The sequence below is a fragment of the Anser brachyrhynchus genome (assembly GCF_964034855.1).
Source record: "Anser brachyrhynchus genome assembly, chromosome: 3".
Taxonomy (NCBI): Eukaryota; Metazoa; Chordata; class Aves; order Anseriformes; family Anatidae; genus Anser; species Anser brachyrhynchus.
This window is the reverse complement of record NC_137696.1, coordinates 57,124,575-57,141,347: the sequence shown is the minus strand read 5'-3', so window position 1 is coordinate 57,141,347 and position 16,773 is coordinate 57,124,575. Positions and strand designations below refer to the sequence as shown.

General features: G+C 41.9%; 1 protein-coding gene across 2 annotated transcripts in view; it reads right to left on the bottom strand.

The window, feature by feature from the left end:
* Positions 1 to 7,622: 7,622 nt before the first annotated feature.
* Positions 7,623 to 16,773, bottom strand: part of PPP1R14C (protein phosphatase 1 regulatory inhibitor subunit 14C) — a 53,070-nt gene continuing 43,919 nt past the window's right edge. The window contains exons 4-5 of one of the 2 annotated variants that reach the window (XM_080588032.1): positions 11,588 to 11,799; positions 7,623 to 8,951 (exon numbers count right to left, since the gene is read on the bottom strand). In XM_080588032.1, coding sequence (XP_080444158.1) covers positions 8,930 to 8,951; positions 11,588 to 11,799 — 234 coding nt within the window. In that variant the 3' untranslated portion in view covers positions 7,623 to 8,929. The remainder of the gene's footprint in view (positions 8,952 to 11,587; positions 11,800 to 16,773) is intronic. The other variant, XM_080588033.1, reaches the window with a different exon arrangement.

Genomic DNA, 16,773 nt, shown 5'->3' with positions numbered 1-16,773 from the left:
CCCTCCGCAGTCCTTGGTAAATTACGAACAGTTGCAGTTATCCCTTCTGGTCTAATTGTGGTATTCCTTAAAGCAGAAAGAGAGAGAAGGATTTTGCATGACCAAAAGGAAAAGCACACATGTGGGAAAGACATGTGGGTGTCTGATCTGCACGCCTCCTCTGGCACTTGCAGAAAAGGGCTGTCATGAAGAGCTGCCATTTCAGTTCACTCCCCCTGGCCCACAGACGCGGGGCACAGGGAGCTGTGGCTCCATCTCCCAAATGCCATTACACAGCTCCGAAACCTTCTGCCAAACTTTGAGTGTCAACTACCATTGATTTATGAGTTGTTTGCTCACAGTAAGTGACCCTTTTAACAATGAGAAGAACTCAAAGGCTTCTATGATTTGCAGACAGTCCAGCACTTGACAGCCTTTTCCTGTCCCCAAAGGGCAAAATTTGGAAGTATAATTGGTCGGGGTGTTCGCTAGGCTCCACTGCGACACACTTGCAATATAAACACATTGTTTAAACCAGCTTGCTTCTGTCTTCAATTATTTACACAAAAAATGAGCTGCTTGTTTCCAGCACCCACCCAAGAACCATTTTGTCCACCAAGGTCCCTATGGAGTGCGACAAAGCACAGCAGTGAAACACAAAAGCCATCTATTTCTAAACTGAATTTAAAGAAAGGTTACTATCTACTGAATGAAATAAACAAGTAGCCTGCATTAAACCAGACAGAGGGTAAACTACAACTCGAAACCCAAGTGATGCCAGCACATTTCCATTTTATCCGGCCTGTCTACCGCATGGGTTTCTGTGCACAACCTGACCAGTGCAGGGGGATCCTCCACAGGCTATGTGGGATACACCAAGAAGGGCACCACAGCAACTCCTAATGTGTTTTCCCGATTGCTCCTGACGTTAATGTTTTTTATCATGAGCCCAACATCCTTCCTAGGATTCCTGTTCCTGAAACTGCTGGAGACAGGAAAGTCTCAGTCTTCATTTAAAGGGAAATTTCAGGCCATCAGCAGCAGAGGAAAAGAATCACAAGTGGCCCCTGTGAAACCATCTCAAGAAACAAGCGCACAAACCAATATGCATTATGAAAGATCCAGGAGTAGGTAGCCTCACAGTGCCTGCATCACTTACCTCAGATTTTTGAGCATTTGAGACGAGCAAAGTTCAGACATGGAAGAGACTTTCGAAGAAGTGGAAGTGGAGCGTACTGTTGTGCCATATCTCCTACTTGATCTGGGCTCCCAGCCCTGATGCCTATTTGACAGCTGCTCCTCAATCTCTAATTAACAAGAGTCAGTGGTTGGATAGAAAAGCTGGAAAGGTGGTCGGATAGATGGTCCCACTCTTCTAAGTATATATAAATTTATTTCTTTTTCTAAAAGACAGCCTCATGCACAAGCCCACTCTGAGATTTTTGAACCAACTCCCAGAGCTTTAAGTACTTCCTTTCAGGTGCTTCCCACTCTCTTATGGATGGTTTTGCACAAAAGAAAAGATGTGAAACTCAGGACTGGGGCTGGGCATGATAACCTAACTTTCTTAGCAAAGAAGAGTCAGAAATATTGTGGGATAGTCTGATGTATTTAACTTCTCTTGAACCCCTCCCTAGTTATCTTTGCTGGTACTGCAGGGGTGGTATAATTTTGATACATCTGAAATTCTGTTGCAAAAGGGATGAGAGCAACACAGAGAAATTCTGAGGGAGGGGGAACGCTTCTTAGATCAGAACCAACTGCAGCCATAAATAAAAGCTGTAAGAAATAAGTACTAAGAGAATTAGGAAGCAGCTAACAAGACCAGGCTGAAAAAGTCATACTAATTTCAGAAAGCATTCAGATTTTCAGATTTGAGAGGTAACCAGAAGGTGAAATGTTAAACAATTATCACTTCACTCAACCCTGGCATTAAAACTACTTGCTTATTTTTCAAGAGCTGACATATTTTTAAACACTTTGTCCTTGTGCCAAGGATAGAAAAGCCAGCCTCAGAGTGATTACGTGCTGAGCTCAATGTACAGCTTCATAGATGAAGCAATAATCAATATAATATGCTAAGTGGCAACTCTTGACCAAGACACATAGGAAGACGAAAGAGCAGGCACTGAGGTAGACCATTAACATTCGAAGGATTTACCATTATACAACATGCACTACTGAGGTACATTGTTGATATGGGAACAGAAACACCTTGGACAAGTATAAATAGAGGAATCTTAGCAACAAGTTACAGCTTAGGCAGCCTTTTTCCAACTTAGGATCATCTGGTGCCTGTTTTAAATCTAAACCAGGACCAGAAAAAAATCTCAAAAGAAATATGTTAAAGCCTTTCTGATGACTGGGAAAGCTGTATTAAAAGGACAGCTGGAGTGTAGGAGGCAAGAATTAAACAGGTCCAGACAAAAGAACCATTGAACAACTTCATTTTCTATCAAAAACAGAAGCTGTCAGTTGGCAATAGCATATGTACAATTATACCTGTATTCAAGATACTTCGTTTTTGGGTACTTATATTGGAGGATCCAAGTTGTTTAAGTGTGGATTGGCAACAAACTCGTGTCCCTTTCAAATGAAGAGCATATTTTTTTCTAATATCAAGGCTGGAAAGCTGCAATATTCCTTACTAGCAGCAAGAGCAAAGACTTCACGCATCACAGCCACTGCAGGATGGCAAAGGGTGATGCATCCTACCAACGACCTGGCTGACACGCTGGCTTATTAGCAGCCCAGGCACTGCATTCAGGGTTGAGCAGGTTAGCTGGTACGTGATTACACAAACGTGCTTATATCTGCATTACTCCTGAAGCACTGGTACTCACCTCTCCACTGGTCTGCTACCTGGGCCCCGCACAAAGCTCAGTGGAGCCTGGTGGGAGGACATTCATCTTCACGGGTGCCGAGCTCAGGAGACACGGATGGCTTTTTTCTGAAGGACACATAGAAGGTCTGCACTTGGCAAGTTCGTGCATCTGCCACCCGTTATTTCTTGGTGGTTTGTTTGTTTTCAGTTGTCCTACACCCTCAGGTTTCCAAACAAGACCATTTCTGTGGCCTTTTGCAACTGCTGCTGGAGTGTTTTTCAGATATCGGGGGATGAAAAAAAAAACAACGGCCACATTTATCTTCTCTCTCCCCAGAATGTAAGAGAAATCACGCAATCAGTTCCTGGAGCTTCGTTCTCTCCTTACTGCATGTGGCTTAGTTGCACTTACACATTGAAGACTTACTTGGGAAAGTGAAGTAAAGAAAAAAAGGAGCAAGTGAATATGTCTCATCAGTATGAGGCCATATTTCATAAGACACTTGAATTTGCAGCAGCCTTTCTAGTCTTTCAGACTGATTTGGTATTGGCAGCAGAGCCTCTGTGGCAGAAATAGCATCAGGCGACACATTTCCCATTTCCACCGCACAGTAAAAGGTCCTTAAGAGAAATAATCAAGGTACTGAACTTGAAGGAATGAGGAATATTAATGCAGCCTATAAAGAAGTGCATCGTGACAGTACTGGAGGCAACGAACGCTAAAACTACTGTTTTGGTAAGCTTGGAATTAAGACTGGAGAGACACAGAAGACATGCAGTTCGCTGAAGATCATTAGTTGCAAGAACGAGGTGAGAAACTGCTTTGAGGGCCCACTCTAGCACAGGCTGAGCCCAACTCAAACAAGTTGTGGGGTCCACCACAGTCATGAGGCAGCACACCATCACTCCCTGCCCACAGAGAGCTGTCCAGGTACTACCAAACAAAATATGTTGTCTGCACCTCCAAAATTACTTCCATTCTTAGACATATTTTTAAAACTAACTTTCCAAATAGCTTGATTTCTTCAGTTTTAAATAGCTAATGTCAACTTTTGTTGAAAAACCAGAAAAGTCTATAAGTAGTATAAGATAATAGCTCAGAGAACTTGGTCATTATTTCTACCACAAAAATAAAGCTGAAAAAAAAATCCCACCATCACTAGATAAATTATAAAGAGCAATTTCAAAACTTCAGAAACACTCTGAAGTTTACACTGATGGCAGAGTCCTCCAGTGAGTGACAAGAACAAATTCTGCAGCACTACGTGCTTTCCAAGCACATTTTCTCTTCTTCAATTTCTCTCTAGCTTTTGATAGCAGCATTAATTACACTCATACCTGCTATTTTCTTACCATAAAGAAAAAGGAAGAAGTAACATGGAAGTCAAGTAAAAAGCCGCGGACCTGTGTATTATATATATAATTGATACTAGTAATCTGATTTGGCCACTGTGTAAGCCTAATACACAAATATACGAATCAATTTGTCTCATTTCTTCTGCTTTGTACAATTCCAAAAAAAAATATTTGAAGCAGATGTTTAAAGTTTTAAGGTCTTTGATCATCCTGACTGAACTGAATAAGAACTTACCTAGAAAAGCATCCAATTTCGATCTGAGGATACTAATAAGTGGTGGTCTCATTTATCCGCTCAGCAGTGGGCTCAGAGGGCTCCTCACGCTCACCACCAAGGTGTGCCATCTCCTTCCTTACCTCAAGCTCCTCTTCTTTATCTTCCAGGCATTCCTTCTCCTTATACTTTTCTCCAATAAATGAAAACACATTTCTCATTTTCTCTCCATACAGAAGTATATGCAACAGCACAAGACTCTTCTCAGTCCTCTTAATAGCTAAAGATATAACAGGGCAATTTCCTTAGTGATTTTATTTTCTAGATTTCCTAGTACTTGAACTCCTTTCTCCCTCTCAAAATCTCAACATCCTTTAAAAATCATTGCACGCAGTAATTCAGTACCTGTTTAGCGTCTGGGGAGGATGCTGGCAATGGCAAACCTTAAGCAGCCAAGAATCAATGTATCCTTGTGTCGCAGCTCTTCACCAGGAGTCCAAGTTCAACTCTTCGTACAGAACGAGACCTGTACCTTCGTCCAGTTCCCAAGCGACAAGCACTCTGTTGGTGTGGCCCACGGGATTTTTTTCCCTAGAGCTGCATGATTGCATTAAGGCTGTCTTAATACAGCCAAACCACCTTAGAAGTAGATTGCCAAGTAGCTCCATTTTCACACACGCTACCAGGGTAAGCTGCCAAAGGCCTTTCCGAGGCTCACAGCGTCAAAGTTCAAAGTGCACAAGAGGAGCAGATGTTTCACTCCTACCTTTCCTGGTCATTTTCTCGAAGAATAGAGAAAGTCAAGGTCCTTTCCCTCCCATGCATTCCCCAGACACCCCCTACACAAACGGCAACCTTAGGAGTAAAACCCACCGCAGGAATAACTGGGGAGAAGGGGCAAAAAACAAGGCTGGCAGAAGAATGGCTCATCTTCTTTCTTGTATCCCACAGGAATACACTGTCCTGTCACTGCAGCCTCACGGGGAGCACTGAACACAATTACGGGCACTTTCCTCCTCTTTCTAAGCCAACTGGAAGAGCAACCATGGAAGACATCACACAGTCGGCTCCTGCTGTAAAACATGCAAAGGCTAATTCTGCCACGAAGCAGACCCCCGAAACACGTGCTCTCACTGGCAGTCTTGTATACTGGAGAGGCACTTCAATGCCAACACAAAAAACTCAGCGTCGCTACATATTTATTACTACAGGGCACTTCAGTTCCTTTCATGAGCCACTTTAAAAGCCCAGAGGAAGTGCTCACTGCAGGCTTGGCCCTTCTAAAGCTGACCAGCCAAGGAGCCTGGGCTGTAAGATTTAATCTCAAGTTGTTTCAGCAACAGTGTGCTATTGATATGCCCCTTGAATATTGCCCAGAGCCAAGAACACCCACACAGTATAAAGACATGGAGCACAAAAAAATCTTCAGTGAATGGCTTGGTTCTCCCCACACAGACACCCAGGCCAAGAGCATCTCCATTAAGTAAAAAGCAGCGAGAATGAGACCGTGTATCGGGGAAAATCATGCCAGCTGCAAACAGCTATTTAGAGTTCATTTTTGCTGACACTTGTAAGATAGCGACACATGCAGAGCTGGAGGGAAGGAAGCCCTTCACAGAAGTGACTGTCCCTTCCACACATGACAACAGAAAGCAGTAGGGACTGTCCCAATGTTCACTGTTTACAAGTCTACTACTTGTACCAACTACTTCTGCTTGCCTCCAAAAGGCGCAGACTGCCGTTTTCCACAACTACTTCAGTGCAAGAAAAGTAAGACAAAAGATGCAAATGGGTGATGCACGCAGTTAGGCATTTTTTAGCTGAGTAACATGAGGGAAAAATATTTGTGGAGCAGCATTTTGCTCAAGGAAAAAAGAGATAACCAGCACAGATGCCATCACCTTACATTTCTGATTTTGCACACCACTATTATAAAGGAAGAAAAAAAAAAAAGCATATATTTGAAGTAGTAAGTGAAGTCATAAAATGCATCTGTGAACGTGGAAATGACTCGAACCTTTGTCTTCAGACCCGGGGTTGTTTCTAAATACCAGCTGCAAAATGTAGGCAGCTGTAACCACCTCGGAAGTTGAAAAGGCGTACTGCATGCTAACAGTTGCCCCAGCTGAGGCATGTATGTACTTAGGCTTAAGAGTCAGGGAAAGGTACCCATGAGCAGACTGCATTTCAGACTGCAGCTCAAAACTCTGGACTTTACTAACAAATCTCAAATCAAAAGATTTTTATCCATTTTTGGACATAATAGACTTGGTGCTTGCAAAAAGGATCTCACTGGTATATGAACCAATACATTACCTAGAAAAGGGCTGGTGAAAGCCCTTGCCTAGCCAAACACCAGGTTTTTGCTAACACCAGCGATTTTTGCCTCAAGAGTTAAGTGAAAAATCTAACAAAAGGCCCGTTACCCCAGGAATTGAGGAAGCTTTTCAAGTACATCTCCCTCCTTCAAAGGGATCAACATGATCCAAGCTTGGTCATTTCGATCTAGCTACACCAGATCCTCTGCTAGGAGCACAGACCAAGGAGAGACAATCTCCTTGTGATAAGAGAGGTCACTCGCAGGGCCCTCTTTCTGAAGACAGCTCACTGATAATGCTGACAGCAATAGCGGGAGATATCGACATAAAAACAGAAGAAATCACAAGCTGCCCCCCCGCCCATTTTCCTGGAGCACCAGTCTCCCTTCACATACCGATTTAAAAATAAAAATAAAGAAGTTTGCTGTAAGTCTCCATTGGAAACCAGAGCAGAACTGCAGCCTCAGCTAGGCACAAGATCTAAACTTAACATGCTGCAAGGCAAAACAACCAAGTCTTTTCTCATGGCTGCTGAAAATTCTTGAGGTGCAGAGGGAAAAAAAAAAGTAGAGGGCCTCTTGCTGAAAGACACCCTGCTGCCAGACCTTCAGTAGAGAACTGAGTCGCCCAGTGGTAAGCCCTCCCCAAGTCTGATCTCTGGGGGAAGGAAAGAAAGAAGCAGCGGTATTTATCTGAGCATTTCCAGAGAAAGCAGGCCTCAACTGTAGAAGACTTTCAAAGGTGAAGCTGTCCACCAGGTTACAGGAATTTGGCTGCGTGATACTGGGCAAGGGCTTTTGTTGTACCTTTAAAAGCCAGTTAGAGTCTATGCAGCTGGGTTCCCAAGTACTTACCACCTCATAGGCTTCTCCTTCTGGTAAGCAAGTCCACTTACCAACCTACTCAGCAACAGTAGTCGTGTAAAGTGTATGTGTAACAAGTCACAAGTTGTTCCATTTATTTGAGTAAATATCTGGTAAATAAAATCATCGGTAAACATTACAAAATTAAATACATTAAAAAAGCTTGCCAGTATACATAAAATTCACAAACATGTACTTCTTTTGAAAAATAAAATATGTTCAGAGCACCCTTGATATAAAATGCCTGACTAGTGTCACCTACCAGCATATGGTAGCTTATTCAACGTTTTAGTTAGGACATTTTCGAGGAGGGAGCAGGGATCTCTCTTCTATTCTTGCTTTTACAAATACGAGAACCCAAATTATAGTCTCCCTGCTTCTCAGGGCAGAGCCATAAACATAGACTGTAATATTCTTTGCCTACTTGAAGTGGAGAGGAATCTTCACTTGGTTAAAGACCACGTCACTTAATGCAAGACAGTGCTTCTAAGTCATTTTGGTGGTAGCACTGCCTTTTCCTCCACTGTGAAGCACCTTTTGAATGGTGATGGACATTTCTCTAGATATCACTGCAGGCCCCTTTTCAGTATAGGTTAGCACAGTTCCAAGACACCATGAGGTGGGGAGGAAATGACCTGGCAAAGCATCAAAGTTAAAATAACTTTAAGTCTACAAATTAAGCCCTTAAAATTCCCAATTCTCATATGCTGCAGTCTAAATACGGAGATATGATGAAATTCTTCACTGGGTTGCTTTAAGGGTACTTAGAAAAATGGCAGCACTCATTTTAGTAATCTAAATTGATACCTTCTGGTAGCAAATTTGCAATAACCACCATTTAAATAATTTACTGTAACAAACTTTTCCTTCCATCCATGTGAAACAGTATTCACAACCCACTTTATAATTTATGTACAGACAAGCACAAGAAACTTGACATCCATGAGTTAAATGTACAACCAACTTAAAAAACGTTATCCAGCTAGTTGCAAGGAGAAGTCTCCTAGCTCTGTAAATTTACAAGATCTTCTGGTTCACCATGTAGGCTTGCTGCCCCCCATCACTAACTCTTGGATTCTTCTCTTGCTTCAGTAATCCTCAAGTGAAAGTTGAGCAGCATCCAAAACGTTGATATTCTTGATAAAAAAAATAATCGACATTTAAAAAAGAACCCTTAAAACACACAAAAGAAATTCCTTGAGTCAAAACTGAATGAAATCAAAAAAGTTGTGGAGAAAGACAACTATTTTAATAAAGGTCTTGTATTCAAAGTCCCATTTCCCTTGCCATGTCTTTTACAGAGTGCTACTACTTCGAGTTATTTATATACTCTTCTTTTGAGGGGGACTGAGTTTCCTCATTCCTCTTATCCGGGTTAGCAGCTCTTTGATAAATTCCTAGGAAAAAAAAGATTAGAAAAGATGAGTAATTTTTAAGATCCCATAACACCATGATTTTGAGTTAAAAAAAAAAAAATCAAAGCAAGTTACATTTCTATTTAAGCTTTTACTGCTAAGCTGGAATTTCTATAGCCTGATCTGTAGGAATCTTATGTGCATACACTTGTCACATACTGGAGGAGTGAATAACTGTTTTTTCCTCTGCATGAGTGTTCTGCCTTAGTTGCTAGTCATCTTCCAGCCTCTTACTACACAGGGCCTTCTACCAGCTGTTGAAACAAGTAAAATCTACGACTGAATACAGTGCAAATAGTCAAAGGAGAACTTCACAGTTTCAGCGTGCACAGAAATTAGCACTCCTGCCAAAAGAGGTGTTTGTCTCACCATTTTCCATGCTGGCACTAGCATTTTGGTTGGCTGCATGTTCAGCTGGAACAGAGAGCTAGTCTGGCTACAAAGTCAGCTGTTTTCCTGTTGCCCTGCTACTTTCCAGGCTGGCTCAGCTCTCTGACTGGGCTCACAGCTCAGCCCCACACCACCACTCGTGCCAGTCTGAGGGAAGGCACGACCAAGGAGCCAGAGGTAGCACCGCTGGCTTATTCTGGGTGAAACTGGTTGTGGAGCTCAGCAAATGACACTAATCTGAAACAAAAGACATTAATGGACCAGGACGCTTTTCACAGTGACATCTTCCCCAGCTTCAGTGGATTTCCTCCTTTTAAATTGTGAGAGAACAGGAGCTTAAAGAATTGCACCATTATCTGAAATTCTTCTGGCATACAATTTCATATAATAATTGCAGATGCACTAAAAGCTAAATCACTCCCTTACTGTCACTCTGGGAGAATGATGTTTACCCATAGCACTACATATGCACCTACAAAAAGGTTCTTATCTAGAAATCTTTGAGCTTTAAACTGGGAATGTAATTATGGATTTAGTCAGGTCAATGTGCAAGGACAAAAAGCATGACTTCCTAGCTGAATGCTCGAGGCTAAAAATTCCAGTGAGCAAGGTCACCACCTACATGACAATACAGCACCTTTCCAAATAAAAAAAGTAACATTGAAACACATATTATACAGGTGCTACAGTGTGCGTAAGGAAAGTCTCTGTAAATGTGTATTTTCACTTGACAGTGGTCAGTTTTTTTTCTGGTGAAGCCACAAACCTGGCAGGTGTTGCCCCAACAGAGCAACTTCCTTTCCTGACCACGCGTGCACATCTATACTGCACTGCACGCGCTGCTGTACCATGGTTTAAGTACCCACGCTAGCTGTGGCTTCAAGTAACAGCACCACACTCCTATATAATAGGAGCTAATGTGGGCTAATGTGGGCTACAAAAGCTCATCAAGAACCTTGCATATCCCATACCTTGCTTATTTGTTAAGATCCAAAATCCTCCCTCCCCATCCCCTAGAAGCTGTATTTTTCACAGATTCACAGATTCACAGATTTCTCTAGGTTGGAAGAGACCTCAAGATCATCGAGTCCAACCTCCGACCTAACACTAAGTACTCCACTAAACCATATCCCTAAGCTCTACATCTAAACGTCTTTTAAAGACCTCCAGGGATGGTGACTCCACCACCTCCCTGGGCAGCCTGTTCCAATGCTTAATAACCCTTTCGGTAAAGAAGTACTTCCTAACATCCAACCTAAAACTCCCCTGTCGCAACTTTAGCCCATTCCCCCTCGTCCTGTCACTAGGCACGTGGGAGAATAGACCAACCCCCACCTCTCTACAGCCTCCTTTCAGGTAACTGTAGAGAGCGATGAGGTCGCCCCTGAGCCTCCTCTTCTCCAGGCTGAACAAGCCCAGCTCCCTCAGCCGCTCCTCGTAAGACTTGTTCTCCAGACCCCTCACCAGCTTGGTCGCCCTTCTCTGGACTCGCTCGAGCACGTCCATGTCCTTCTTGTAGCGAGGGGCCCAAAACTTTTCCAGATATGCACAGGCCACTGCAACAATAACCACTCGGAAATTGTCAGAGAACAGCACTTAACCATTCTGAGGTCAGAAAATGGGCAGTTTTACCCTAAAAATCCACGGCCTCCATTGCACTATGCGTTGATCCTTTCAGCACTGTAAAGGCCTGCTAGACAAAGCAAAACTAATGTGGTATGGTGCTGTTTGAAGGAAAAAAATCTTGACTCACAGGGTGGTGAGGCACTGGCTCAGGTTGCCCAGAGAAGCTGTGCATGCCCCATCCCTGGAGGTGTTCAAGGCCAGGCTGGATGGGGCTTTGGGCAACCTGATCTGGTGGGAGGTGTCCCTGCCCATGGCAGGGGGGTAGAACTGGGTGATCTTTAAGGTCCCTTCCAACCCAAACCATTCTGTGATTCTATTAAATACGCTTTAGGATTTTTTTTACTATTGTATTAAATGAAACGCTGCAGTGAAATCATTATAAAGATAAACTTTCTAAATTGATCTTAAAAGATTTTTACTTGGGATTAAAGCACTTAGTATTGCCTTTCAACAGCTCCTTCAACAAAAAGTTTAACTCTCATCCCAAAGCATCAGATTAAGACAGCTTCAGAAAAGAAAGTGCTGAAGTTCTGTTCTTCCCTTTGGATGACTTGATCAGCCTTCTGTTAAAGCTACCAGTATTCTACACCGCTCTCACCTACCATATCAAGGCAGCAACAAGATACTGCAACAAGCAACTGTCCAAGTGCTTCACGTAAGTAGGAAGGAAGGACGGGGCATCTGCAGAGTTGACAAGAAAATCTCCAGGCATTATTCTGGCTGCAGCTGTGCAGGGTACACCTCTTTGAAAGGGCCCTTTCCATTCCTTCGTCCATTTTCTGCCATAACTCAGAAGAATTTGGAGCAAGTTTCCCTTGGGTATGAAATGCAACCAGGGTTCAGTTGCTTTTCAACACAACACTACAGCAAAGGAGGAGAGTTCCTCCCCTTGTTGTGGTAGCACTACAAACACCTTCTTTTGCAAAATAATCTATTTGCTTGATGTTTTCAATCTTAAGGGCACCAAGAAACTCCTCAGTGCATCAAAATAAACCAAGCTGCGTGGGGGTAATCCCCTAAAATAAGATCTGCAGTAAGTGAGGCTGTTTTCTTCTGGAAGGGAAAGGCAGCCGTATTCGCTTGAAGAAGTACATATAATAATCACAAATGCTTTACCCTTCAGGAACTAATTTTCTTGAAATAAGGGATTGCAGTACCAAACAGTAAAACCCTGCAAGCTGTATGTGGCAGACATTTCACACAGTGCAGCAGCGCTGCAGAGCACATCCCACAGGTGTGCAAACCAGAGCACTGGCTCAGTATGTTTCTGATTTGCTTTAAGTATCATTTTGCATCTGATGCTTGCACTGAGCCTGTGTTTTTTCATACATTTGTGCTCTGGTGCTTGTGCCTTTCTTGTTTTGCGGCTCTCCATTAAGGAAGAGCAGCATTCTGGAAAAGATGCACATTTTCCCTCTTGGAGGCAGAAAAGAAGGCTTCACAACATTTTAATAAGCCTTCACTTTATAGCTAACTGAGTCAGCTTTATGACACACAGTAATACCCATTTATTTTCTTTAAACATCACTCAAAATTGCAGTTTTATTCCTTGTGGACATTTGGGTTGAAGCTTAATAGAAGGCTTAATATCCACATCTATCTCAACCTCATACACAAACCTCATTTTATACAGAGCATTTTCTTGAAATCCCCTCTAGGATTTGTGCTGAAGTTTAGCATCATGCGTTTGAAAGCTAATCATGCACCAATCTAAGCTAAAAGTAGTTCTGTAACGCAGGTTGGATTATCTACTTATTAATACTTACTTGATTCTCATAGTTGGAAAACACTTAAAAATAACTCAGTTAAGGACTCAAGAACTCACAAACTATTCCTTTGAGGGCTACAGCCAGAAATACACAGGGCACATCTGTACTTTTAATAGAAGAAAAATCCAGTGCCAACAGTTTGGGCCTTGGTTAACGGAAAAAAAAGAAAAATGCACATAAACCTAGTTTAAATTCTTTTTACAGGTTTTCTGCAAGGAGATCACCTTTGAATACAGTTTTGTTATAAGTATTGAGAGCCCTGCTAATTTGCAACACAAAACTGTTTCTAGAAGACGCATCTTTCTAATACTAAAGGCAAATTCAAGAGATAAGCAGAGACTAAATCTATGCTTCATTTGAACTCATTTATATTCAGCCTTAGGCAGTTGTCTTCTCCCTTGTCTAACGCTTTTCCTAGAATCTAAGGCATCCAGTTCAGCCAAAGCATTCATCTAATGCAGAACAAAAAATAAAGAAGGCTGAATTATCATTTCACCTTTGTTTGCAAAGGGGAGGAAATCACTTCACCTCTCTGCTTTGGAGGTGTGATTCATTGTTTTAATGAGGTCATTTGACAGACGATGAATTTGAGGCTTACTATTCAAGCCTTCCAATTAATTCTGGAGACTAATTAGACTTTGTCTCTCCAGATTTCTCTCCCACAAACAGAACACATGTAATAGGACTAGTTCTTAAACTAAAATGAAGGGTGTCTCGTGCTCCTGCTTCGCCAGAGCATGAAATGAATCCTCAACCAGCTTTTCTCCGCAGCTTTACTTCCCTGCAGTCAAGTCAAAAATCAAGATTTCTTTGACTGTTTGCCTGAGGCTATTTCCTGGAGAAAGCCTGATCAGTGGCATGTAAAAAGTTGTCATCCTGGAGAGCACTCTACACAACAGCTTGGGGAAGAAACTCAAAAATGACAAATGAAAGGGGGAGTAAAAACAAAAGGAAGAAGGAACCCTACTTCCAAACACCTTCCCTTCCCCACACGCTCAAACCTTGAAACGGGGCCAGAAGCTGTCTTCTGTGAGCAAGAACTGGTGCAGCATCTCTGTGACCTCACTGAACAATCCTACCAGCCAGCCCCGCCAGCACCATCAGTGCCCAGAGGACAATCCACAGCAGCCGAGTTTCTTGATGAGCCCTGTACAAGGAATTGACTATATAGGACAAAGCTTAGCTGTGGTCAGGACACACAGTCCAGTTATTCTCCAGTTCGGCAGCAGGTATGCAAGCACAACTTGTCAAATCACCATTTGCCCCTCCATTCTTAAAATATTGCTATGGGTACTTCTGAGATGTGTTCATGAGCGCTTGCTGAAATGAAAACATGCAAATTTAATTCTCTCCAACACTGTAGTACAATATAGGGCAGATCTCAGCAGCAGGCATATAAACAGTGTTAGTTCACTGAATTCAAAGTGGTCAAATGGATAAACAGGAAAATATGTTCTTCTAGAAGTGCTTGTCTGCATTGTTTTAAATATGCATGTTTCTTAACTTTTTTCTTTACAAAATGCCCTATTTGGATTCAAGTAATATGGACATGTAATACAGTTACTGTTACTTAATAATTACCATCCATCAGCTGAGCTGCCACGAATGAGCTTCTAGGCTCCCCAGGATGTAAGGCAGTACACTGCACAGAGGCTTTAGGACACTTCTTCATTTTCTATTACTTAGAATAGGCATCCCACGTACTGCTGCCTTGTGATTATTTAAATAACATATCAGGACCAAAAAATAGATGATCTTTCAAAAGTTTAGAAGTACCATTTCAAAAGGGTTGAGCTTTCTATTCATCTCTGTATACTAAATACAAACATTATTTGAAGACATACCCAAAATAGTTTTAAAAACCACAGTGCTTGGACCACTCTAAAAAGCTGCATCACAAGCCTGTCATTTACTCCAACTAGAAACTAAGCTCGGGGAAACATATAGTTAAGCAAACGCCTCTCTACCTTTCTCAAAATTAAGTGTTAAAAGCTGCTGAAATAGTCCAGACACTGAAGTAACCCTGCGTAGTGTATTGCTTAAATCTCTGTCCAGATTCTTCTGAAAATATACAGCAATTTAACACAGGGTTTTTTTTGGAAATAACATTGAAAATTCTATTAATTAAAAGTTCCCAGCAAAAGAACTTTCTTTTATGATGCTACTTCATCTCCTTTTTCTCCTCTTTGCACTGAGCAAAGAATTATACTAACGAGATGGTCTGGATAGATTTAATCCTGCCTGCCTCAGTGGAAGAGATCTTAGCCCATTCGCCCAAAGCTTGTATATTCCTATGAGAAAAGAAAGAAACAAAGAAACACCAAACTTCATTTATTGCATTCTTCTCAAACATTTCTGCAAGCATCGTGTAGCTCAACCACAGCTTTGAGTCTGTACTCATTCCATTTCTCTCTCACAGCAGTTTGTGAGTCTCCTTATTTCTCCTGTCATCACTTTGGCAGTCCCACCAGCAGATGCTTTAACTCACATCAAGCCACAAACACTTCGGATGTTCTCTAAAGTCCAGTCTAAACAGGTGGTCTTGCTCTTTAGCCAGTTCCCTTCACAGTTCCCTTGTTATGTTCACCACTAACATGAGATTCAGAATTCCCTGTGACCTCTGTTGAGTCTCTCCACCACACAGAACTGAGGGAGCCACCTGAGGAAGGTCTGGGTGGGATTTCGCACAGGCAGTGCATGGCACAGAGAAGCACTAGCTGCCCTGGCCGCATGGACAACGCTTTTCAACCACAAAAGTTCAGGTGCAAGATTTGTTTATGATGCTGATTTTGCCCATAGCATACCCTTTACGTTTATGCAGTCCCAGAAATGAACTGCTACCTTCTCATAACAAGCCATGGCTTACATCAAGACTACGTGACTTGTACCACTTTTGAAGTAGGTATGATAGTACCAGAAGGGAGAAGGGGAAGCGGAGAAGCATAAACTGTTTGATGAATACTCTAGCACTGTTTAATTTTGCATGATGGGAAGATCATTGTCATATGGCAAAGCACTGTCCATACTGGGGACCCAAAGCCAAACCTTGGGTTGGGCTTCTCAGAAGAGAAGTTGAATACTTCACTTCGGCAAGTGCAACTTACCTACATGGAGCAAGGAGATTTTGGCTCAAGTAAAAAATGTCAAGTATAAATACGAGTCACATACTGCACTGACTAAGACCAATAAAAATACATACTTCAGAGTTTGATAGTTACTAAGTGCATCTCTTAGACACTGTTGTGGTTTTAATGTTCCTTTGGTTTTGTTCTTTTTATTTATTGTTATGTTTGTAGAAACAGCCAAGTTGGAAAATTATGCCCAGACATTGTTTTTAGCGTCTGGCACACTTTCCACAGCTAATGCTTATCACTGAATGACACATCAGTTACAATGGACATCAATCTTGATTAGCAGACCAAATTTTTGATATAAGGATCATTAATGTAAGCTTAATAGTACACAAAAAATCATACTATGTGCACTTTCCTAATTAACATTTTTTGCCTTGGTTGAGATTAAGCCACGCTTTACAGGAAGGTTCCCAGATTAAGAATATTTCCATACAGATTAAAACAACAGCAGTAACTGCTTCCTTAGGAAAGCTTTTATAATGTTCGAGCACATTCAACAGCCTAGCTATAGTTCCTTGTTGTGGTTTAACCCCAGTATGCAGCTAAACCCCACTCAGATGCTTCCTTTAGAAGGTTTCACAGCAGTTCCTCCTAAGTTACTGTCCGCTATTACCTTTGGCCGATTTACTACAAAGGCTGAGAACAGATTCAAAATTCCTGCCACCTTTCAAGTGACCTCGATAATTCTGTTTCTTCAGATAACTAACCATCCAGAATACATGCATAAACTCCTCAGTTGTTCTTTAACCTTTAGTCTAAGTGGAAGAAACTAAGTAAAACTGACTTAAGATATTATTTGTTTATTTATTACAGGCAACATAAGAGCTCCAAGTTATTGAGTTTTCTGCCTGTACTAGTTTTCCTTATGTTCTCAATAGCGGAGAC